Source organism: Saimiri boliviensis, chromosome 3 (assembly GCF_048565385.1).
Source record: "Saimiri boliviensis isolate mSaiBol1 chromosome 3, mSaiBol1.pri, whole genome shotgun sequence".
NCBI lineage: Eukaryota > Metazoa > Chordata > Mammalia > Primates > Cebidae > Saimiri > Saimiri boliviensis.
Window position 1 is genome coordinate 62,776,642 of NC_133451.1, and position 27,117 is coordinate 62,803,758.

The 27,117-nt window shown below is 34.7% G+C and overlaps 1 protein-coding gene across 1 annotated transcript; it reads right to left on the bottom strand.

Annotated features, from left to right (window-relative positions):
* Window positions 1-244: 244 nt before the first annotated feature.
* LOC141583839 (transmembrane protease serine 11B-like protein) lies at window positions 245-19,492 on the bottom strand. Its single transcript, XM_074395660.1, is given in 12 exon segments — window positions 245-409; window positions 1,607-1,749; window positions 2,078-2,083; window positions 2,237-2,487; window positions 3,241-3,415; window positions 3,932-3,970; window positions 4,622-4,782; window positions 7,477-7,544; window positions 7,641-7,754; window positions 10,842-10,846; window positions 15,113-15,228; window positions 19,422-19,492. Coding segments are annotated over 12 exon segments (1,314 nt in total).
* Window positions 19,493-27,117: the final 7,625 nt, after the last annotated feature.

The following is a 27,117-nucleotide window of genomic DNA, read 5'->3' on the forward strand; positions in this document are numbered from 1 at the left end:
ATAATTTGTATTATAATAGTCTGTTTTCGATGTGAACACTTTCTTTGCTTAGGCCTTTCTGGACCAAACCTGAAATGTCTTGTTTTGTCTTGTTGAGGTGGCTTAGAAGTTCATAAATATTTTCTCAGAATGGCAGTTCTTTCAAAACAGCCATTGTACATGCTAATTTAAAATGCATGTTAAATAAGGCTTAGGAGTAACAGGCAAAAATGACCTACAGTGGTTGCTAGGAGAGTCTTTTCTCTTAGATACCAGTCTTAGAGGCAATCCAGTTGCAGTAAGTGGTCACTCGCGTGTAGACCCCTGGACTATTGATTGCACCACATTCATTCCTTCGCCAGCTCACTACTCCAACAAGGTACCAAGTATTTCAAGAATTAGGATGAACTAGTGGTCCTCCAGAGTCGCCCTGAATAAAACAAAGGATATTTATCATTGTGAGAATTTCTTTTCAGATACTTCATTTATACCAGATGATAACTCTAGATAAAGTTTGTAAGTCATTAGCATTTAACCCACAGTATAAATCCCTGTGTCATCATTAACTTCAACTATGACTAGCAGAATTCCTTCCTTAGGACTCAGGTTTACCTGAAACTGGAAGGTGTGATTAATTTTCAAAATTTATTTATGTTCTGGAGACAGGGTCTCACTCTGTCTCCCAGCCTGGAGTGTGGTGGCATGATCATAGCTCACTGCAGCCTGGAACTCCTGAGCTCAAGCAATCCACCCACCTAGCCTCCTCAGTAGCTAGGCCTATGGGCATGCCATCACACTGAGCTAACTAATTTTTATGTTTTTTTGTAGAGATGAGGTCTCATTGTGATGCCTAAGCTGGTCTCGAACTCCTCATATCAAACAGTCCTCCTGCCTCAGCTTCCCAAATTGCTTGGATTACAGGCATGAGCCACTGCACAGAAGGTATGATTTAATAAGTTACAAGCTTTAATTTCATGACAAAGCTTTGGAAGACATATGAATATACTTGGAATATAGGACTTCATATCTGAGAAAAGTATCAGAACTTTAACCGTAAGGGGGTAAGAAAGTGAGAGGAATTTCAGAACGGGTTGAAAGTAACTGAAAAAATTCTGAGACTGATTATTTATTGAAATCTAGCTAGGAATCTTGACTGTGGTGCTAGACAGTCTCAGTTTATATGCCAGTTCTGCCTCTTACTACATGTATGATGTGCAAATTACTAAAATTTCCTCATCTATAAAATGAGAATACTGGTATTACCTACATCATAAGGGTGTAATGATAATTAAATGAATCAGTATTTGTAGAGGACTTAGAACAGTGTTTGACTCAGAATAAATCTAGTATAAATGTTTGTTAAACACTTAATAACATATGTTGCATGTAGGGAAGAATTACTTAGGAGTAACAGGCAAAAATGACCTACAATGGTTGCTAGGAGAGTCTTTTCTCTTAGATACCAGTCTTAGAGGCAATCCAGTTGTGGTAGCTGAGACAGACTTTGACAGGATTGGAAAAGTGCAAATTAATTGAAGTATAGAATTGTCTTCATATTGATGATTTTCATAAAGTAAGAGCAATTATTTACATACTATCAGCCAATGTAAACAATGGCCAGAATTACCTGGCAGGCATCAATATTTCCTTCCATGTACCCAGCACATAGCATTGTGTCCTGTACCTTACCATGATAGGCTTCTTTAGCATTACAAGTGTTTGTATCAATAATCTTCACAGTTGCTTTCTGAAGGAACACTGGGTATTTACCTAAAGGAAGTATATATGATTAGCAAACAAGCTGAAAGAGCTGGATGACCTTGCTTTATCCTCTGCACTTAAGACCTATATTTGACTGTTGCTTACTTTTAGAATGAAAAAGCCTACTCACTTTCCTCACTCAAACTGATAAAAAAGAAATATTCAAATTATAATTTGAAATCTCTTTCTAACCTTACCTGTCTATCTCTCTTCCCACATCTTTGGACCAGAGCTTTCTTAGTTGGCTTTTCAATGTTAGGGAGGTTCTACAACTAAATTGGTTTCCTTGGAACGTTTGAAACCCAGACAGTTTGCCAAGTTGTAACTCTATATACACTATTCCCTAAGAGATTGTCCGGGAGTACTCAGTATCTGGAGTTAAATGGTGCCTTTGACTCTACACCTAGATTACGATTTTCATATTTCTTCTCTACCCTACATGGTATGTTAAGTTTTCACCAATCTTACCATTAAATAAGTTTTCACTGATCTTAACATTAAAGTCGTCCCCATCCTGTAAAAACAACTTCACCAGGAGGAAAAATCTGTGTGGCTTCAGGAAGACAAACTCAATGTACATCATTCTTAAATAAAACTTTTCTAGTGAGCAGTATAAGTGCAATATCATCATGATGGTCGTCCTGGATGTAGTCCTCATGAATAATGATTTGTTGAACATCATGTTGCATATATGGAAGAGTTACTTTTGTGCCAAAGCTGACAGTGTAGTTTTTTGAATTTTTTGTCCTAAAGAAACAAAAATCATGTATTTTGTATTTATTTCAAGATAATAGAAATACATTCTGCATCTACTGTACTCTTCTCTTTGCATATATATTTCCTTGCTCTGTAGTTCATTAGCAATGATATAATCTGATTTTTTAACTCATTCAAAAAATCTTGAGTTTCTATACCACACACTAAGTAAGGCAGTGGGGGTATAGAATAAAAATAAATGGCCATGCCATCAAAAAGTTTAAATCTAGTGAAAGAGAGATGTAAACACTAGCAGTTGTTATATGTTAGATAGTGGCATATGTAATTAGTGGGACTGCAAAACAGGAGGACGTAAATCTGTATTCTTAAGGGAATGGAAAATTTCTTAGGGAAAATAGCATTTTGGATAAGACTATGGGACTAAGTCCTATTTGCCTAAAAGATGAGGAGATGGGGACGGGCATGTGCAGAGAGGAAGATAGGTATGAAACAGAATGTGTTTCAGCAACTACAAGTAGTTTAGGATGTCTATAGTGTAAAGTAATGAGAGGTAAGTATCATGTGAAGAAGAAAATGCACTGTCAAGAGTGAATGATTCTTCGTATTTTGACTGGTAAGGTAGGAAAGCCTTAGATAGGTTTACCATATAATGTCTTCCAAACCAGGACACTTTTGAGAATGAAAGAGTGTGCTGCTAACATTTAAACCGGGATAACAGGTGCAAACTGGAACTTCCTTCAAAGCCTTCAGTTTCCATAGCCTTGGGCAACATGATGAACTTACACTTTAAAACAGTGAGCCCCAGTCACCAAGTATCTTTCACTGACCAGTGATGCTCCATGGTAGTGTTGCCCATTCATCTTAAGGCTTGCTCGCCATAGCCATTCTCCTTCCTGAGCAGTGGAACCTCCCCTGACTCCATCACATGTAGGTGACATCCTGGTTCGTCTCCCACAGCCTGTCAGAAAAAGTCAGTTTTGCTTCATTAAGAATAGGAAAATAATGTTTGATTACAAAGCAGAGAGTGAGCTGAGTTGGCTTTGTATGGTTATATCTGACAATATCTTCTGCTGATAGGTGCAGTGTAATCTGTACAGGAATCACTAGCAGCCAGTGGATTGCTTGCATACCCAGCATATTGTCTCCAAGACACCAGCACTTAGAGAATGTGTGAGCTGTGGAAGGCAGATAAAGTTATAGTTAAGTCCATGCTCTGCAACCAGACTCCTTGAGTTTGAATTCTGGCCTCACCGTTCACCAGCTGGATGAATTTAGACAATTATTTCACTCCTTTGTGCTTCAGTTTCCCCATCTCAAAAATAGAATGACAATCATAGCCATATGCAGGATGGTTACAAAGATTAAATGAATTACTGTATGTGTAAAACACTTAAAACTGTGCCTAACAATAGTAACAAAAACTGCTATGCTTTAGATTATCTCATAAATTTAATTACAAAGTATCTGAACTTACGGTTGTTGAAAATTTTTACAGCATTGACCTTACTGATTTCTGAAATAGAACAAAAAATTCATAGCAAATTTAAAACCTAGCACCACAGACCTTGGGGCAATGGATTAAGATGGTAGGTCCAGCAGGACCAAAGGGTTATAAATAATTTGGAATTTTAAGAAAAAGTGTTAACACAAAGTGGAGAACAGTGATTTGTTGGAATTGTTTTTATTATAAATGAAAGTATGATATGAGGTGCCATTAGAATTGTATTCTGTATCATCTACAGTGGAAAACTGTGAGTGTCCTTTCTTAGAAGAAAAGGAATTCCCTACAAGTAAACCTAATTCCTGTCAGTATACAAAAAATAACTTTCAAAAAGTGACCTCTCATAATGGTGGATCCAGTGATGTTTTTGAAATTTATGGGAGATTTTTTAAAGATTAGCAAGACACATCAGTACTTATAAGGACTGTTAAAAATATTAGTATCTGCTTTAGAATGAAAAGCAGCCTGCCCTCACCCCTGAAACAAAAAGTTTGGTATTATTGCAATTTGATTCTGCTTTTAATAGTGAAGAACAGAAATAATTGCTTTGATGTAAAACAGTGACATTCATTTAAAAATTTGAAGATCAGTTCTCTGTCTGATATTTGTGACATATGCTAGGGTAAACTGATGAAAGTAACACCACTCCCAGCATGACCTTACTGATAAGCCTCAGAGAATTCAAATTTGTAGTCAAGGATCCTGAGTGGTTCTTCAGCATCTGATATAAAATATTTTCAATTCTTTTTCTTGTGTTTTCTTTCATTGATCTGCGACCCTTGAATACCAGCCGTATACGTGCTGTCACGCTGTTGTTATCAGGACTGGAAACAACATAAAGCTTTTATATATTACTGAAAACAGCATTTCTTTCCCCGTTGTCTGATCTTTCATATCTTGGTTTCTTTTTTTATGGGTTTGTGGAGTACCTTTAGGTTGAGCACAGGACCATCTCCATCTTTCTATATTTGCTTGGTGACAGTATGCATGCAGCTGTATTATTCAATTTAGAGGACAAGCAGCTACATGAATCTAACAAAGGGAGGCTGGATGGCTTGTGCCTGTAATCCCAACTTGGGCAGATCACCTGAGTTAAGGAGTTCAAGATCAGCCTGGCCAACAAGGTGAAACCCTATCTCTACTAAAAATAAAAAAAAAAAAATTGGCTGGGTGTGGTGGTGTGTACCTGTAATCCCAGCTACTCAGGAGGCTGAGGCAGGAGAATCGCTTGAACCTAGGAGGCAGAGGTTGCAGCAAGTCAAGACCATGGCCACTGCATGCCAGCCTGGGCAACATGAACAAAACTCCAACTCAAAACAAACAAACAAACAAAAACAAAAAGAAAAACAGGAGTTGCCTGAGGCATAGGGTAAAAGTATCACCTAAGAACTAGGATGATTTATTAATACATTCATCAATCACTTGTTGAGCAACTACTATAGACAAGCAACTGAACTGGGTGCTATTAAGTGATACAAGGTGCAAGAATGACTAAGACATAGCTTCTACCCTCAAGGAAATTGTAGATTTTTAGGGGAGATAAGACATATATACAAATTACTATAATAAATGAGGTAGAAGCAATAATACATTTATCTTATGTGGAGATATTCCCAGGAAGGTTAAGCCATTTTTTACACAAAATATCAGAGAAATTTGCGTGGAGGAGGTAACATACACGCTGACCCTTAATGTATTTTTGTTTCTACTTCATTATCAACCAGAAAATTGCATAAATCAGAGATAAGAGGGAATATTTCTTCAGAATAACTGATGGCAATAATATTAATTAGGATTTATTGGGCATCTGCTATATTCCAATGCACTTCGTATTACATAGCCTATATACTTTGCTATCACATTTATTAGCACACTTAGTCTTCACAATAATCTTGCTGCATAGAGGTCATCTTCATGTTATAGACAAGGAAAAATTGAGGCTCTGAGAAGTTACATAATGTGTTCAAGAGTAAGTACATACTACACTAGAATTTAGTTTTAGTCCAGTTGACTGTGTAACTTGGGCTCTTTACAGAGCTGTCTGTATGCCTCACACTGTCACCTTATACCGACTCATAAAGTAACAGCAGTGTCTCGGAGACTGAGCTCAACCAGGAAGGATCTTTAATTCTAGCCAAGGGGTAGCAGTGATAGAAAGTTGTTGAGTTAAACTGTATTTGAGGAAGATTAATCTGACTGTGGTTTTTAGGAAAGGTGTGTCTGGAATCGAGAAAAGGGCAGCCAGCCTGAGGAGCTAGCCAGCCAACAGTTACATAGGATTATTATGAAGTCCTGAGGCTTGTGTCTGAACTGGCATTATTGTGCTTTGGGACTCCCTCAGGGATGCTCATTATTTTGTCACATAAATCAGTAACAATTCCTGGGAAGCACTCAGGTCACATAAGTTTGATTATTATATTTGATTATTATAGCAGTGTATGCCAAAGTGAAAAGCTCTGTCCTGTGGCCTCTTCATGACTTCCTTTTGGTCCATGCTGTTTATAGTTACTTGAATTTACATGCATGGGGAAACAAAACAGAGACATCTCTCATGCTTGCAGTCATCTCTGAGAGATATCTGGGCTCTTCAACTGTAGTCTCACATTTATGTTCAATACCAAAATTGACCTCCAACGTTAATGCTGTTTGAGAGCTTAATCTTTTCTACAATTCCAGGAGTCCCTGGAGCAGGGAAGAAAAGCAGACATAGTCCTGTGGCACTTATGGAAGTAAAAGCAATAATTGCCTTCATCTGAAATGTGTTTATTTACAAGTTTTTCCACACATATTTTCTTTTTTATCCTGAATACAGTTCTGTGAGTGAGGCAAAGCAAGCATTATTATTAACATGTACTGAGATAGAGGAACAGACTCAAAACGATACAGTAACTTGCCAAAAACTCTAGGGCTAGTAAATCACAAAGGCTATTTTCAGGTTGTCTGAATCCTATCCTATGGCTACCTTGGCCAGTTCATGCCACTCCAAAACCACATGCAGGGAACACAGCATAGCTACTTTACTTCTTATTATGGTGACTAGAAGGTTTTTCTGGATCTTGAAGCCTAGTGTAGATAGGCTCTCTCTTACCCTGTACCTACTAAGAATTCTAGAGGTATTTCCACTAAGTGTTTATCTGACTGGCAAGTCACAGGATAAGAGAAATCAGGATCTATACTTTTGCTACTGCTAAATAAAAATGTTAGAGCATCAAACATTGGTCTATGGGACTATCTAATGTTTTCTGGACATAGATATTTAGGAAACCAAAAGCATGAAACATTTGTAATTTGAGTATTAATGTATCGACAGTACAGCTAGTGAACTCAACTATATAGCCCAGTCTTTGCTTCGGTTTTACATTGAAAAATTCATCTGCTATTTGTAATAATACTTGGTATTCATAGTTTATTGGCTAAGGACTTTAACATATTGACAGACTCTTTCTACAGAGAAATTTGAAGTGTAGTGCTATGTATAATGAGTTGATCTCTTTTCTTGGTTAATGTTAGTTACTTGCACCAGTGTGATGACTTGAGAAGCGACATATTGTCTGTAAATGCTAGAACTTCGAAATTCATCAACCATCTGTTAAGAGAGAAAATAGAGTCAAATATCAAATTCCAATATTTATATTTCAGAGAATTAACAATGAAACAATTAACAAGGAAAATACTAACTTACCCTATTCTCAAGAATTTTGCTAAGATAGTTATTTTCTGGTGATGTCTCCCTTTCATAATTTCTATTATATGGGATATCCAGCACTTTAAAGCTATCTTGGTACAAGTAGATCTTCTTTGTTGTGAGATCAAGAAATGATCCAAGAATTATTTAAATTAAATAACTTCAAATCCAGATATAGATTACATAGTAATAACAACTAGTATGTATTGTGCTCATATTAAACATTGATGAACTCTTGTGAATTATTTAGGTCCAGTTGATTAGATCATATAGGCATTGTATTTACAGGAGCAATAATGGAATAAATAGATAGATAGAGAGAGAGAGAGAGATAAATAGATTCCTGTTTCAATCAATATGTTACTCTGTCTGAATTTTGTCTGAGATATGTATATATATATATACACACATATATACATACATATATGTATATATAGAGATAGAGAGAGATAAGAGAAGATTTGAGATAATAGATGAAGATATAAAGTTCAGACAGTATTATATTGGTTGAGACAGGAATTTAAAGAGATTTCTGTCTGTAGTAATCAATTGTCAGATTATGAATAAAAATAGTTGCCATGTAAGTATCTTCTATGCAAAGATACTTTAGAAAAACTTTATGAACTATATTAATCTTTCAGGGGAAGTGTAGTCTCAGAAAGACTAAGTAATTTACCCAAAATTATATAGCTACTAAGAAGAGCCAAGGATCAAAACTCAATTGGTCTGACTCCAAAGCCTACACTTAAGTTATTACATTTCCTTCCTAAATTTTCATAGATACTAAGGTACTTGACATATGATACCTATTATCTCCACTGTGATAGATATTAAACATTAGGAATATGCTAGATACTGCATAAGAGTGCCTAGCATATAATATGAACTAAATAAATATTAATATTATTTTACAATATGATTATTGCCTTTGAAGATCATATTGTGTAAGAGATGATATGGATGAAACCATTAAATGAGATATTAATAAGATATGATTAAATGGCGAAGTTTATTTTTCAATTGCAAGTTCTATGTGAGTGCAGAAAAGGAGACAATATGAATAAATATATTATCACCATAAATGTGAAAATATTTTGTAGTGAAGTTGATGGTAAAAGAAGTCAGAAAGTTATAAATAAAATGCTGAAAATGGGTTGATTGTGAATGATTTATCAAGGAATATTGTTAATTCAGTTAGCTTTTCAGTGGGTCACAGATCTTTTACTATAGAGATAAACTGATAAAGCTTTATAACAGAGGTTTACTAGGTATTTTATAAATAGTAAAAGTTAGATCTTGAAACTACGTTGACGTACTAGATTTTTTATAAGTAGCAAAAATTAGACCTTGAAACGATGTAGCTTCTCTCTCATAATTCACTTTTCACAATGCATCATTCAGTTCTTTTTTTGGATTCCTAATTATTTCTACCTATTACAATGTTCAACAGCCATGAATATTCCTTAATTAATGCAGGATTGAATTAATTTAATTAATAGATTGGCAGAATATGGATTGGTTTGATTACAACTGAATGGAGTTCTTTTCCAAGAGTGAGTGAATAAACTGATTATTTAATGTCTATGCCAATTTAGATAAAGAAAACATACCCTAGAACAAGAAAATCAACTCTTGAATATCCCAGTGTCTCATTAAGACTGCTACACGGAATTAAATTCGTTGGTTTATTTTAAATAAAGAAATTTTAAATTTTAAATGATTTTAAAATTTTAAGTAAATCTTAAATATTTTAATTAAATCAACTAATTTAATTATGTGTAGCAGTCTTAATGGGACACTGAGATTGTTCACTAACTGTACTGAGGTCACTGTGAATACAGTCGTTGTGCTTAGTTAATACCTAATGAGATAAAAATAACCTCTTGAGAATGGGATGTCTACAAGGCATACTTGTACCATATGATTAACATTTCTGTCTATATAAGTAGTTTAAATTCCAATATGAATTGAGAAAGATGGATGATGGAGCAGAAAAAAAAAGGAAATCATTCTATAACTTCTATAGCTTAATTATTTAAAACCTATTTCTGGAAAGAAAACCTAAAACACACACACACACACACACACACACACACACACATTTTTTTCCTGAGTGCTCTGGATACAGTATCAGGGTTTAAGCATAAACTATGAGAGGTCCTCTATCTAAATCAGACAAAGTGAAAGTACTACATTTTCATACCTCTAAGCCCAGAAAAAGAACAAAAGGTAAGAACAGTGGCTCTGTTCTAAGGAAACAAGCAAACAATGCAGCTACAACTTACAACTTCAAATTTTATAATGTGAAGTAAATATGCTCTAAACTGTGACATATACCCGAAAGTAAGAGATTATATACAACAATCATCTCACAAATTAAGCTAGACACACACTTTTCTAAAAGTTCTCAATTATTGAGTATTAAGACTTTAGGGCCTAGACAAAAACAGGCCCATTGTAACACTGCAGAATGACAAAAGTAATAATGAAAGTGAAAATCATACAATTGTGACATTTTTATTGTATAGGATCCAATCTTCCAGCTAAGGCAACTTGTTGAAGATAAGCTAGGGAAAAGAAAGAAGGGACATCAGAAATTACTATATCATAATTCAAAGAGTCTGCAAATTAGGGAGATTTTTTTCAGGGCCACCCAGCTTCTTAACTCTTAAAAAAATGAAAGTAAATGAATCCTGGGGTTAAAAGAAACAACAGTAAGATAAGAGAATGGCTGAGTTAGTAGATGAAGATATAAACTGCAGACTCTCTCAGCCTGGAAGTCCTAGGCACAGCGATGAGGGAAGAAACATCCACAATTAGAAAGGAGAAAGTTAAATTGTCCCTGTTTACAGGTGGCATAATCTTATATTTAAAAAACCTAAAGACTTAATGAAAACATTCTTATCACTGATAAATGGGATTACGGGCGTGAGCCAGCGCACCCGGCCTAATTTTCTTTTTTCTTTCTTTCTTTCTTTTTTTTTTTTTAAAAGACAGGGTTTCACCATGTTGGTCAGACTGGTCTTGAACTCCCGACCTCAGCTGGTCCGCCCACCTTGGCCTCCCAAAGTGCTTGGATTACAGGCGTGAGCCATCATGCCCAGCCTAATTTTGTTTTTTAAATCAACTCACTTACAAGAGCTTAGATAATTGATGGACTTCTGTTTTGTCCCAAAGAACTTTTGAGATGCCAGTTACATTTTCTCCAACTCTTCATAAAATAATTACTTTTTTTTTTAAGTGAGAATCTATTTGTCTGCATTCTGAGTTCCCTATAAGAAAACTACAAAACTATTCAAATAAGTTTCAGAATTAAAAATCAACATATAAAAATCAGTAGCACTTTTATATGTCAATGACAAACTAGTTGAAAAGAAAATCAAGAGAAGAATCCCAATTACAATAGCTACAGAAAAAGAGACACCTACAAATGAATTTAACCAAGGAGGTGAAAGATCTCTATAAAGAAAACTACAAAATACTGATGAGAGAAATAGAAGACACTCAAAAGCATTAAAAGACATCACATGTTCATGGAATGGAATAATTAATATTGTTAAAATGATTATACTACCCTGTTATTACCCATGAATCATCCGTCACTCACTATGTAGGAGTCCAGGCAACAAATTCCTTTTAGAATTTATCCATGGAAAAGCTGCTTTTCTAGACCAGTAAGAGGCCCCCTTTGAGCAGCAATGAATGTTTCATAATTCATCACAGTATTTTCTTACCCTGGCTACTGGTGAAAAGCAAAGCCAAATAAGGTAGTCAAACTATCTGGTGGCCACATTTGAATACAATTAACTGTCCTGTTATTTAAAAGAGTCTCTAAATTTTCTCTTCCAAAACAGTTGTTGCAGCTTTCCCGTTTTAAATACGTTCTTCTTGTAACTATTCACAAACTCTGTTCTAAGGTGCCTGATGTACAAATAAGTAAACATTGATTTCACTTAAATCTGATGTGCAAATGAATATACATTGATTTCACTTAAAAAATTACCATACTACTGAAAGCAATCTGCAGATTGGATGCAACTCCTATGAAAATACTAATGACTTTTTTCAAAGAAATAGAAACAAAATTCCTAAAATTGCTATGAAACCACATAAGACCCCAAATAGCCAAAGCAATCCTGAGTGAAAAGAACAAAGCTGGAGGTAGCACACTACCTGACTTCAACATATGCTACAAAGCTACAGTGACCAAAATAGTGTGGTACCTATTTACAACTATCTGATTTTTGACAAAGGCAACAATAAAATACATTGGGAAAGGACAATCTTTTCAATAAATGGTGCTGGGGAAACTGGATATCCACATGTAAATGAATGACACTATCAAATCAAGATAACTTGTAAGTCACAGACTTAAATGTAAGACTCGGAACTTTAAAACTACTAGAAGAAAACATAGAGGAAATGCTCTAAGACATTGGTCTGGGCAAATGTTTTATGAATAAGACTTCAAAAGCACAGGTAATAAAAGCAAATATAGATGAAAGGGATTATATTAAACTAAAAGATTTCTGCAAAACAAAGGAAATTATCAATAGGGTGAAGAGACAACCTGCAGAATAGAAAGAAACTATTCATCCAACAAGGGATTAATATTTAATAGCTGGAATATACAAGGAATTCAACTCAACAGAAAAAGAAATCCAATTAAAAATAGGCAGTTGATCTGAATAGATATTTCCCAAAAGAAGACAAACAAAGGGTCATTGGGTCTATTTTTTTAAGATGCTTGGCATAAATGGTCTTGTGAATATTCAGTCAGAAAAAAAAACAAAAAATTACATTTACAAAGAGGAAATGGTCAGAATCTTTTCTTTGACAACACTAAAAATGACAAAAATACAGTAGGAAATTTTGCAAAGTTCTAAGGAAAAGATAACATAAACAAATAAGTTTTTGCTTATATATTGTTACACATGTAAAATCTCAGGAATTTCAGCACGTCAAAATCTTTAAGATTCCTTTAAGGAATGACTTCAAGAAGACACATAGCTAATCTAAAGATTAGTCATAACAAGAAACTCAAGAATCAAGAATGTTCACTTAAAGGTGATGAATTTAATAAATGCATCTATACATGTTTCTTCTCCAAATCCACTAAAATGATAGGAAAGTGTTTGGTTTGGGGTTTTAAAGAAGCTAACCCACAAAGACAATGATAATGAGAGAGGAGGCAATGACAGAATTATGGAAGCTGGAGGCAGGTGAGTGGTAATTCACACAACAGACTCAATAAACTTATACCCTTATATTGTAGTGGGAAAAGTAAAGGCATGTGCTGCCGTAAAAGAGCAGCTCAAATGGTACCAGGTACTCATGGAAGTAGAAATAGAAGAAGTGAAATTAAAACCAGAAAAATTGGTTGAAACAACTAGCTCCCAGTGTCTTTTCCAACTGCTAAGATTTTTCAGATCATGGAGACTGAAACATAGTTGAGGTCAGGTGTACCACACTCAAAACTTCTATGCTGGACTCTTCCCAACTTGACTATAGAGAGCTACCAGCAAATATCATATTTATGCACAACAAGGGAAGATTTTTCCCCTAAGAATTCTGACCAATCCAAGAGAAAAGACATAAATACAGTGGTAATTTAGGTTATCTCAACAAAACATCTAACCAGATAGAACATTCGTAACAAAAACCATCAGCAATAGGCACTTTCTTTAGTCAAGTCTTTGATCCCCAATCTTAAAAATTAGCAGACACCAAAGGATCAACATATATCTGAGAAAAGTATGTAATAGGAAATGTGGCCAAAATAACGAAAGAAAACCTTGGAAGGAAAAGAGAGTATTCAGGCAACAAATGTAAACATTATTATCCTCAGAGAAGATGTTTGTAATAAATAAAATCAAGATGTTATATAAAGGAACATTTAGGTAATTAAATGATATCAGAATTTAAATATATAATAGCATAAATAAAAAATCAATAGAAAGTTTAGAAAGTAAGCGTGAGCAAATTAAGGAAGTGATTTTTTAAAAAAAATAAAGAAATGAAAAATATAATGGAAAAGATTAAAAAAATAGAAGTCACATTTAGGAATCTCACTGTCAAAGTAGCAGGAGCTTCAAAAAGAGACCATGGACAGGAAATCATCAAAGACATAATCTAAGAAAATTTCCAGGAACTGAAGTATATTAATTTTCAGATTGAAATGGCCCACTAAATGCCAGCACAATAGATGAAAATAAGATCTATACTCTGTCACATTACCATGAAATTTCAAAATACTGTGGAAAAAGAAAAAAAATCCAATGAGGTTTCAGAACATGAAGGACGGGAGTACAAGAGATTTCACTCAAAAATTCCAGGATCAAAATGTCATCAGACTTCTTGACTGAAGCTTTGAAGGCAATAAGACAATAGAGCATTACCATCAAAATTCAGAGGAAAAATTGTTTTCAACTTATAATTCTATATTATTAAGGTTAAGGATATAATTAAAACATTTTCAGGTACACAAGTTGTCAAAAATGTACATTTCCTATCATAACCCTTTCCCAGAAAGCTCCTGTAGTATATACTCCACTACAATTGGGTAAATACAATAATAAAAAAGAAATATAGAATTCAGACATTAGGGTGTCAGACTCAACAGATAGTTGAAGGTACATCTCAGGGTGCTGCTGAAGGGAAATTCCAAAATAACTGCTGTGTTGCCAGAGTATGAAAGTGTGCAGAATCTTCATTCTTCAATCGTAGAAAGTAAGCAGATGATGCTAACAATTGAAAAATTAGAATATAGTAATATTAAGAATCAAAGAGTTGAAAGTGGTTGTGTCTGAGAAGTGAGAAATAGGGATAGTGAAGGAGGGGCTGCGTTTTTATTTACAAAAAAACTCTGAGTAGCTATTTGATTATTTATGAGTATATCTAACTTCTGAGAAAAAAAAAAAAAAAACACCCAGGCACAGCAATGCTGTGAAGAAAGAGTTGATGATGAGTATATGCTCCATCTAAATACATATTCAAAACTAAACAACTGTAGTAACTTTTATTACAGACCAGAACAAAGTGTTACAAATGCTGACAATGTAATAAGAATAACATTGCTAACAACCTAGTGAGAAGTATGGGAGGAAAATGAAAAGTACAAATGTATGATTTTCCTGTCTTTCATAGTAGAATATGAATGATGTAATATCTAAAGTTAAAACATAGCATTAAAAAAAAAGACTCCAACATTTCTTATATTTTCCAAAGTCTTTCTATCTATGCATTTATGTCTGTGTATGAATATCCATTTTGTTAACCTTTGCATAGTGAAAAAGATGTCTGCAATACAGTGTTTTTAAAATGTTGACAATGCTTATTTCTGCAATCTGTGGTTCCTGATGTCATTTTAAAAAGAGATAATTCATTGTTTCCATTTTTTTTATCTTTTGTAGAAATTGAAATAAAGATCACAATAAAATGAAATAAATAAAAATACATTATTTACCAACCTACTGCCAGAAAATGAACCAGGGGACCGATAGTCATTCCAAAGATTGCCAATACCCCAAACACAAGAAGGGCAATCATCCATAGTGGCACAGATGTACGGGAAGCTATGACTGGTCTGCAAGTAAAGGATATGAATGTGAAAGCTCTATCAGAATAAACACAGTCATTTTAAATCTTTATTTCTTGTCTCATGCTCACCTCTAGAAACTCTACAATTCTGAGACAGTAGTAGCAAAAGATATTTTAAGAAACAAGGAAGAAAGGGAGAGTGGAAAGGAGTGGAGTGAGGAAGAGTGAGAGGAAGGGACAAAGATTAAAAAAATGAGCTTCCCTTAAAGGTTTTGATTGAACCTCTCTAAATCTGTTATGAATTTACATTTAGGAGTATAATGGTTGGTTCTAAATTATCTATACACTTGGCATCTTGCTCCCTCCCATGATCAAAAAGTATAAACAGTATCAATAAGTGAAGATCTTGTCAGGTCAGAAGGGTGGGGAAGGGAAAGGAAGGGAAGGGAAATGTCTCAGAAGTTCTTTATGCTTAAGCACATAGTAATATTTTAAAGTATGATCATGATCCTATATTATTTATTATGTCCTTATTTTACAGAGAGAATATGCACAGATATGAAGTGCTATACTCTGTTAGAGCACTATCTACCTATCTTACTAGCTTGTTTATTACTCTGTTTCAAAGAACTCTTGTAGAAAAGTATGTCGTGATGAATATACAATGTCAGGTATTTTCACTATGTCTTGTTTAGGCAAAAATTTGTATTGAGAGTCTCAATCTCAGCTGAAATAAAGATCTGTGGGAGTTTTCTAGACAAAAAAGGGATAGGAAGCCATCTAGGAGGAGGGAATAATATGCAATGCTTAAAGAAAGACCAGCCATTCAACTTTGTTGTGGGAAGCTGTGAGTCCTAAATCATTCAAAGATGACACTGAAGAGTATGATGGCTAATTTTACGTATTAGCTTTGGCTAGGCTGTGGTGCTGAGCTCTTCAGTCAAATACTGCTTTAGATGTTGCTGTGAAGGTATTCCATAGCTGTAACTAAGACCTATAATCAGTTGACTTTAAGTAAAGGAGATTACCTTTAATAATTGGGTGGGCCAGGCACGGTGGCTCACCCCTGTAATCCCAGCACTTTGGGAGGCCGAGGCAAGTGGATCACGAGGTCAAGAGATCGAGACCATTCTAGTCAACATGGTGAAACCCCGTCTCTACTAAAAATACCAGAAAAAAATTAGCTGGGCATGGTGGTGCATGCCTGTAGTCCCAGCTACTCGGGAGGCTGAGGCAGGAGAATTGCTTGAACCCAAGAGGCGGAGGTTGTGGTGAGCCGAGATCGCACCATTGCACTCCAGCCTCGGTAACAAGAGTGAAACTCTGTCTCAAAATAAGTAAGTAAATAAATAAATAAATAAATAAGTAAATAAATAAATAATTGGGTGAACCTCATCCAACCAGTTGAAGACTGTAAGAGCAAAAATGAAGGTTTCTGGGAAAAGAAAAAATTCTGCCTTGAAATGATAACATAAAAATCCTTCCTGAGTTCCAGTCTGGAAGCTCGTCCTATGTATTTCAGACTTTCAAACCACATTATTGTGTGAGCCAATTCCTTAAAATAAATCTATATGTGTATGTTTTTATATAGCTATATGTATGTATATGTGTGTATCTATATCTTCTATTGGTTCTGTTTCACCAGAAAACTCTGACACAGAGAAGTAGCAGCAAGAAGTACCCTTGATACCACACAAGGGTGTTGAGATTTTGTCTTCTGTATTGAGGTTCTCTCAAGTGCAATTGGAGATTGACCTTAATCAGAATAACCCAAAGTGCTTATTAAACTGCAGACTGTGGAATCCTATTCCAGATCTAGTGAAATTGAATTCCTAGAAGGGCTTGGGTTTTGCACTTTAACAATCCTGGCAATGCAGATTCTTACTAAGCTATGCACTATCTTTATGGCAAAATACTGAAAGACTTTAATCTATGAGGGCAGGTTGTCAGGTTTTTTTCTCAATTTTTTTTTTTTCAGATTAGAAGTAGCATCTGGGTGTACTGTGTATGACGCACTGGATCATAGAAAAAAATAAATTGGGTTGATGTTTTCAGGAGAATAAAATCTTTTTTAAAAAAATCCATCTTTTATCGATGTTTTTTCATTCTCCTAGGAAATTATTTTGTATTATTTTTTTCCTCAAACCTCCAGCACCATCTGCCTCATCCTCACTCCTAGTTGATAACCATCATATTCCACTGAGGAAATGGAAGGCATCACTAAAGAATATTTACAAATTCCATCACCACATTTCTGAACTTGTCTTCATCTATGCTCCAAACTCCTTTTCTTCAAATTTCTATACATAAACTGCATGTGCCCCTGTCTTAAGCCAACCCCTCCAGTATCTCTTCTTACACTCCAACAAATAATCTGTGTTCTAGACATTTCAAACTATTTACAGATCTATGGACACATAAGACCCATTCATGTCTCTATGCCCTTACACTCTCCATTCCTTTGTCTAAAATTCACCTCAAGTCTACCTGGTGAGCTTCCACTTAAACTTTATCACTCACCTCTGTCATATCCTTTTCATTGTAGTCTCCCATAGTCAACCATATTATGTCCTACATTCATAGTATTTTTTGTTTTTACATTTTGATCTTTTTGCCTTTAGTTTTTAGCCTATTGTGGTCTGAGACCACATCATTATTTGTTATTTTTTATATCCAGGATATAACATAGTGCCTAGTATTAAAGATAATTTTTGTTGAATAAGTGAATGAATAAAGGCAAGGGAGATCAAGGGCAACTACATTTTGGAGGGAAGATCAGAGGGATCCATGTTATATAAAGCCTTCAGGGCTAGTCAAAAGAGTTTTGACTTTTATCCTGTGGAATGACTAACATGAGGACTTGCAGTGCTTAGGAAGATGAAATTGCAGACGGTATGCATGATGATAGTTGGAAAGAGGAAGAAAACTAAAAGAAAACCAATAACGAAAGAGCCTATTCTAATTCATGGGAATGGAGTGATGGGATTCTGGGTGATGATAATTAGAAAGAAAGTAGGAATTCAGAAAAGTTTACAAGAGAAGATATGTACACAAGAACTTGATAATTAGTTAACTATATGGGTAACAGATAAGCATATGTTAATGATATAAATTTTACCTCAAGAAGAAGGGGAAAATGAAATGAAATTGGAAGGGATAATTTGGGGAGAAAAAAATTGTAAATTTTTCATATTTTAAGTTTGAGGAGCATTAAAATTTTCAGTAAACAGTTAGAGATGTCAGACTCTTAATTAACTGAGGACTGACACTTGGAAGTATAAATTTAGGAGTTATCTAAAAACAGGAGAGAATCAAGGCTATGAAACTGGATCAGTGTGTCAGAGAGCTTGTTGTATTAAAATTTAGACAAAATTAGTATTTCTTTTTCCAAGGCAAACATTTGTTTTCATTCCAATGATGGCTAATTCATCTCAACATTTTTATACAGTTCCTGAATGTCACAGTCTCATTCTTTCATATCTCTTAAAAGCCTTTAAATAATAAGCATTTGTTTTCTCATTGTCAAATTTAAAATACTGTTGATCTTTTAATGATGGGTCAACACCTACCTTGTCTCATAAGAATTCAGCTCCACCAAAACTACCTTGCTCACTGGTTTGTTCTCCAATCTCAACTCGTCATTTTTTTTTTTTTTAACTTTTCTGTCTCCTGTGAACTCTTCCTAATTACTTTCTTTCCTTAATAATTCTTTAATTGAGGATATATTTGTACATTTCTTATTTTGGCTAGTTTTATTATTAAACTTTTAATTCAGTACAGGTGTTTGCATAGATTTGGTTTTTATTTTATCTCTACAGTTCATTTTCAGAACTTGTATTCTATAAGAACCAAAAAAACCTTAAATCTATTAAAATGTAATTAAATAAGATGTTTTAGATTCACCCAGATACTATGGTTTCAAAGGGAAAAACTGAAATGACTTCCTAATAGAATTGCTATAGGATGTAATATTTTCATTCCCTATCCCCTTTTCCATACTGATTATCTCTTGGCACAACAAAGATGATTCTCTGGGTTGTAGCTACCTTTAATTCATAACCTAATGACATTACAGATAAATAGCTGCCTAAAAATGGCAAAGAGACTTCTCAGCAGGGCGAATACTCAGCTATTAGCCAATTTCTGGTAGTTCATACAACAAATTCTTCTGGAAAATCACATAAGGAATTACTGGGAGGGGAACACAGAATATAAATTATGCCTTGCCATTAAAAATACCCGAATGTAAACTTCTTAACCCTTTCTTTGCAAAAATCTAAAACATTGCCTTCTTCTGAGATGTTCCTCATTCTATTTGATAGGACTAACTTTAAGAAAAAATTTGAAATTGATAAAATGTGGTTTTGAAGTCTCTGTTTCCACATCTGGTATTTTTTTTCTTTCTCTTAACTATTAAAGTTCACTAAGGTCTTCTGAAATGTGCATGCAAAGTAAACCATGTTTCTAAATTCCACCATGTTCTGCTGTGTAATCAGATTAATGCCTTACTCTGAGAAGTTAATCACTGTATTAAGGCTTGAACCTTCCCCAGGTAACAAGGACATCTTCAAAAGAATGGCTTAATCCTTTGAAATCTTTCAGGTTAGAACTCCTCACAAGTGTCAATATGATGAAAGTAAATGAAGAGGTGCCTTAAAGAAAAAAATATCCACTCAGCTTAAAGGTGATGACTACCCGGCAGTCAAAACAAAACAAAACAATCATGGTGTTTCTTTTCCACTTTTGAATGTGTTTGATCACTGTTTTACTGATAGATTAGTAGTGTTGGTTATAAGAAAACATTAAGGTTATGAATAAAATAACATCCATAATAAAAAAGAAATAATCATACAACAAAAACCTTTTTACTTTAGTTCAAGAAAAAAATCTTGGTATGTTCTATCACAGTGAATGTTCCCTGTCAGATCACAATTTCATATGAATACTGATATTGTGAATATATGTATAAACACATACACACATATCTTAAAGGGTTCAACTATTGACTTAAAATATACATTTTAGAAAAATATTTGTGTCAGGTGTGTACTTATACTTCACATTAAGTGAAATATAACAAGCATTAAGTATTATAAATTAGATTCAGTTAATTTTGCTATATTTTATGTATATAGATGAAAATGCTTTGTGAGCTAAATGTACATTTTCAAAATTTTGCCATTAATGATCACTGTTCAAATATGATGATAATTTTCTAGTTAGATACTTTCAAAATAGATAGCATGTATAATACATAATAATACTATTCTGGTTCATGAATATTTAACAAGTAAAAATATGTGCATTTATATATGGTTCAACAGAGAATACTTATGAAGCAATGTTACTGTGAGAGTCAATATAATATTCATGAAAGCCTTAAGAAACCAAGAGTTGTTAAACAAATACAAGGAAATCATAATCCTCATCACTACCAACAACAATTTAGCATTTGTTTTATGAGAAAATGTTCTCTCTACTACCTGCTCTCTACAACAGTCACACATTCATATTATTCTTTCATTCACAGTATGCTTAGCTGCACATTACCTTTCTGAAGCACTCTTCAAATCATTACATAAAACTATAGATTTCAAACACAGGTGTATGTGATAGGGTTGTTTCCATGCAAAAAATCCAAAATGCTGTGGAAAAACTACAACTTTATTATCCAAACTCAGTTGTTTGACTGCAGTCTTTGGATGGGAGTATGTTGAGGGAGACAGTGTTAATTCTATTGATGTCAGAATTTTAGGCAAGCAAATCTCCACTTACCTATACATAATGTGCTGATACAGTGGCTGTTGAAGTTAATAAAGATAAAGAAAACTTCTGCACTTCTTTTGTCCTGATCAGTGCTTCTCTGGTAAATGTGCTAACCACAATGATAGTTGAGATTTTAAGGGCTGGGCAAAATGGCAAAGAACAATTAAAAGGAAACTTGTTTAACAAGTTTGATGACAGCTATGGATCTATGATTTAAAGGAAGAAATGTAAATTCCCTTTGAGTTGGATATTTAGAAAAAAACAATAGATATTACTTGGATTGATCTTCTGAGAGGTCCACCCTCAAAATACCACCGCAGCTTGGTGAGTTAGTGTTGTGACTCAAGTTCCATCCATCATTTCATGGCATAGAGCTCCTCCCTAGTAGAACCAACTGTATCTAAAAGAGCAGTCTTTGACAAATGATTTAAATGTAAATTGTTTTTATTTGATACAATTATTATGCCACAGCATCACTCATTTGAAACATGCTTAATCCAGAAATTCTCACTGAGGCTCTGTACATACTTTTGCAGAAATTGATTTACAGATGGAGGTAGGTTTTAGAGTAGAAATAGTTCTGTTTTAGAAATTCTTTATAGGAAATTGAGCTATTTAATCTAATCAAGAGTTGTTTTATTAAGTGAATATGGATTTTGAGGTGATGTACCAAGTTTTATACAGACAAAAAAAAAAATGGGAGGCCCTTTAGACATTTTGAATACAATTATCTAGATTCTAGACACTATTTTACATGGCTTTAACCACATACTTACTCCATTCATTTACTTAATAAATATTTCTCATGCACTTCCTAAGGCTACACATTGTTCCCAGTGGTGGAAATACACCAGTGGGTATAATAAATCCCCTGCTTTCATGGACCTTACACTGTAATGGGAAAAATAGACAAACAGTAATGGAATCATAAATACACAATTTATGAGATATTTATATGAAGCTATAAAAAAATAAAGTGGTGTGAATGGATACAAAGTGGTGAGTGAAGTAGAGGTGACTATCTATAGAGTGGTCAAGAAAGGCCTCTCTGAGGAGGAGGTTTTTAGTAGAGACCTGAATGATATAGATTGGTATGATTGGTATGATTCATCCCCCTAAAACACATATTCATTACTCTATTTAAAAATCTTTAAAACTCTTACCTGCTTTCAGAGTAAAATACAAATGTATCTGGTTGCTATTTTTTGCCCTTCAGAATGTCATCTCTCTTGATGCATGTTGTTACACGGTAGTGTGGTGTAACAGAAAGGGCATGACCTCTCTGCCAATGTCAGGTCTGTTGAATTTAGTTTGAACATAGATCTCTCTGGACTTCATCTTCTTCATAGGTAAAAATGGGAGATAATAGAACCATACTTGTCAGGTTGTTGTATCAACTGAGACCATATATATCAAGTTCTTGGCACAATACCCAGGACAGTATGTTGCCATACAACGACATTACCTAAAGTCTGACTTTACTTGAGCCATTTCTCACAGTCCCCTTTTTCAAATGGCAAGTGCTTCCTACCACCATGTTTTTGTTCAGGCTAATATTCCTGAGATTGCCATTTCCACGCTTGCAATGCTTTCTCATACTTCATGATCTATTTAATTGCTACTTTTTCACTGAGACTTCCCTGTAAGGCATTATCCTCTTTGATCTCTTTCTTTTCCTGGTCTCTAATCACTTATTTTTGTCATTAGTACTCATTTTAAGTTTAATCATTCGCTATTATATTGATTTCTATTCAAATCTGTCCTGTGGGTGGTCCCATCACCCCAGTACAAGCTACTTAAACTTGAAGGCAAACATTGTATTTTACATTTCATTACAGTCTTGCCTACGCAGCAGATATTCAGTAAATAAGTTATCTGTTTGAAATATATACTGAATATCCAAAATATATGTAGAGCTCCTAAAAGTGAATAAAATGTTTTAAGAACTAACAATTAAGTATATGGAGAGTTTTAACAGGGTAATTATAGAAGAAATACAGATGGCCAATTAACATAAAAAGAGGTACTGAATCTCATACATTAGTAATTACAGAAATATAAATTAAAACACTAATATGGCACTATTAAAATTAAAAGCTAAAAACGTAGAATTAGCAATAAAATTTAGCTGTGGGGGTGTCAGGAACAAATTAATATAAACTAAAAATGAACTATATTTTTTCACTTTGTGAAACTTTCCAGACTGAGATGGTGTCTTAAAACAATAGGCAGAAAATGTATGAGAATACAGTGGATAAAAAGTCTCATGAAAGTGTAAGCTAGTTTTTAAAGCATAGTAGAAATATATTCGGGAAAAAATGTCAGAGAAGGGCATCCCAGACATGGAAAGAGACACATAATAGCATGTTCTAGAAATTCCAACCAATTGAGTGGTTGAAATATAGGCTACATGCAACAGCATGATGAGACATAAAAAAATAAGCATGTAGCAGCCAGATCCTGATAATGCATGCCATTTTTGTCCAGCTGGACACCATGACTACCTCCATGAAGCCATCCACAAGTCTAGGACCACAGGGAAGAAAAAGAGCCCTTGAGAGGCACACAGTCTAGTAGGGAGATTCAGATGCATAAACATAATTTTTACATCTGTGGAAAGAGTAGTGACAAGTGTAAGCCTGGGGCAACCTGGAGCCATCATCCTGGGGATGTAAGGAGAGGCTACCTAGTGGGAGGTTACGCCTGAACTGTGTTTTGAATAATGAGTGGGAAGAGTAAGTCAAGATTTTTATGGATTTGCAGGTCTTAATAATGAATTTAGCATGTTGAGATTGGGAGGTAAGGGGTGGAGTAGGATTTTAAGCAGGAGAGAAATGTGCTGCCAGACTAATTCTCTGTGATCACTAGGATGCTTGTCCTTGAAGAATACCATTATGGTACATTAAAGATAGGTAGGAGGACTAACAATTCAGATGGCATGCCACATTTTCTTAAAAAAAAAAAAAAGGTTAATTTACAATATAGTATCTCTCTGGCTCTTAAGTTAACCTTCTCTGATGATGGCTTGGATTGATTTTTAAATCTTCTCTTTTTTAATCAAATGCCTGGGAAAGGTAATGTGGGAATGCTCTCTCATTACTCTGGTTAGTGATTTCTGTCTCATTGAATGTTGTCTTTAGCAGATGAGATAAATCTGATTTTAAAAGTGTAAATCTAAATTTATAAAACCTGAGGTGGTGGTTTAATGGATTCTTTCATAACATGCATTCCTGTATTTAGTGAAAATAAAGTTTTGTTTACTCAGCCATGAGTGTCTATTGTGACAAATTTTAAGTGAAGATAATTTTTAAGGCAACAACATAAGAAAGTATAATATATTGGCCGAGCACAATGGCTCACACCTGTAATCCCAGCACTTTGGGAGGCTGAGGCAGGTAGATCACCTGAGGTCAGGAATTTGAGACCAACCTGGCTAACGTGGTGAACCCTGTCTCTACTAAAAATACAAAATTAGCCAGACATGGTGGTGCATGCCTGTAATCACAGCTACTCGGGAGGTTGAGTCAGGAGAATCAGTTGAACCCAGGAGGCGGAGGTTGCAGTGAGCCTAGATTGTGCCATTGCACTCCAGCCTGCACAAAAAGAGTGAAACACCATCTCAAAAAATAAAGTGAAATAATTTTTTTAAATAAAGTATAATTATGTAATTTTCACAACTAAGCATAATAATTATGCAGGACAACAATATATGCAAATATAATTGGCTTATTTTGGAATCCTGTAATCACTAACAATTGTAAGTCTGCAAAAAATAATATTTCAAATATACTTTACCCAGGATGATTCCAGGTCCATGCTTTTGAAATGTAGAAGACTGGGAAAAGATGAACAATACTATTTTGACATACTAATAAAAACTACCTATTAGATTTTCAAGTGGAAATTTTATATGTATGACACTGGAGGTTCAGGGAGATGGAAAAACAGTGACTTCTAAAGCTATAATTAACAGACTTGGAAGTTGGAGGCATAGAGTTGGTATTGAAAGCCATTGAACTGGTGAGCGTGGCAGCTCATGCCTGTAATCCCAACACTTTAGGAGGCCGAGGTGGGTGGATCACCTGAGATCAGGAGTTTGAGACTAGCCTGTCCAACATGGTGAAACCCTGTCTCTACAAAAAATACAAAAAATTAGCCGGTGTCGGGGCAGGTGCCCGTAATCCCAGCTACAGGGTGCTGAAGCCCAAGAATCATACTTGAACCCAGGAGGTGGAGGTTGCAGTGAGCTGAGATCGCGCTATTGTCCTCCTGCCTGGGTGACAAGAGCAAAATTTCATCTTAAAAAAAAAAAAAAAAAAAAGCCATTGAACTGGATAAGATCACTTAGGGTATGAATGCAAGTAGAGAAGAGGAGAGATATAAACCTGAGCTCTGGGACACTCCAACATCTAAAGTTGAGGAAGATGTGGAAGATCCAACAGAAGAGACTGAGAAGATTGCTAATGACATAGAAAAATTGCCGTAAAAGATGTTTGTTTTTTTTTTTTCTGGAAGCCAGGTAAAGAAAGCGTTTCCATAAAAAATGATCAACAATGCTAAATATTATTGACATATTAAGGGAAGAATTGCAAATTGAGCATTGGAGTTGCAACATGAAATTCATTGGTGACCATGACTAATGCAGATTAGGAGGAACGTCTGAATCAATATTTGGAGTGAGTTTGAAAGACAGTGAATGGAAAGGAAATAAAGGCAACATTTTGAACAAGTTTCACAGAGCAATATAGGAGAAGATGTAGGGTTAAAAAATAAGTATGTTTTTATCTGGAAGATATTGCAGAAGTTACTGTGTCTATGGAAGTGATCCAGTATGGAGGGTAAAATTGATGACATAAACAAGGATGAGCAACAGTTATAGAAATAAAATCTTTGAGAAGGTGAGTACAGATGGGTTCTTAGCACAAGGGGAGAGTTTGACCTTAGAGTGGTGTACAAACCATTAATCCATTGTAACAAAAAAAAGGATAGACAACAATAATAACTAACATCTATCTTGCATTTGCTATGTGTTCTAAGTACATTACTTTTGTTAACTCCTTGAATACTACAAAACAACACCATGAAGAACATCTCATTCTTATCCCCATATCAAATCAAAGAAACTGAGACACAGTGATTTCAAATCATTTGCCTAAAATCACACATCTTGTACATGGCAAAGCCAGGGTTTGCCCAAAGGCTGTTTAACTCAAGTTCGGTTGCCTATACTGTCCTTTGAGAAGCAAGCAGATTTGTAGATTTTTATGATAAGTACCAGTAGAAACTCTCTTCTGGTTCCGCTTGTTTTCTTGGTGAAATAATGAGCATGATCAGGTGAGTGTAAGGAAGAGAAAAAGACAGTGTTGGAGTTAAGGGCAGGAGAGAAGTGAATGAATTATTTAGGAGAATAAGAGGGAGTTTTGGCTAAGGATATGCAAAGGGATTTTCAGAGAGCACTAAGGATCTAGCTGATGTTTATGACTATGATTTTAAAGACTAGTCAGCATGATGAGTGTTTTTCTCCAGCTACAGTCAACAGCTATGGTACATGCACTAAAATATTGAAGAGTTGGATTGAGCCATGTATTTTGTTTGCCAGGCTAGATAGTGAGTGGAGAGATGGGGCAGAGGCAGTGAGTATAGATGTCATGACTGATCACAGTGTTTAAGTCATGAGAAATGGCAAATGACAGGCTTAATGAAGAGAACAGGAAGATATTTATGGGTATGCCAAAAAATAAAAGTTCCAGTCAATGGAAAAGAGCTTCTATTAGGCTTTGAGCCATTTGACTGATATGTAAGACCAAATTTGAAAAATAAACTTTAAAACATTTTTAGATATTTTCATCACTTCGCCTCTTTTTTTCTGATTCATTTTTCAGCGAAAGCATACCTTGAACACTTTAATATAAAAGTCTGTATTGCACAACGAAATACTGCCTTATGAGCTAAAAAAGATAGTTCTCATCCGCTGATAAGTTGGAGATGTTTCTGTAGTAGACACAATGCTTGAACAAGAAAGTCACTTTCAAAAATTCCTTATGAAGGCCAAACTAGTTGGTTAATTGGAGGCTTCACGAGGAAGAGGGAATGACCTTGTCAACTTTGTGCTATCATGTATGGCATTAAGTTTTTTTCAATCTTTAAAAAAATGTGCCATTTTAATTAA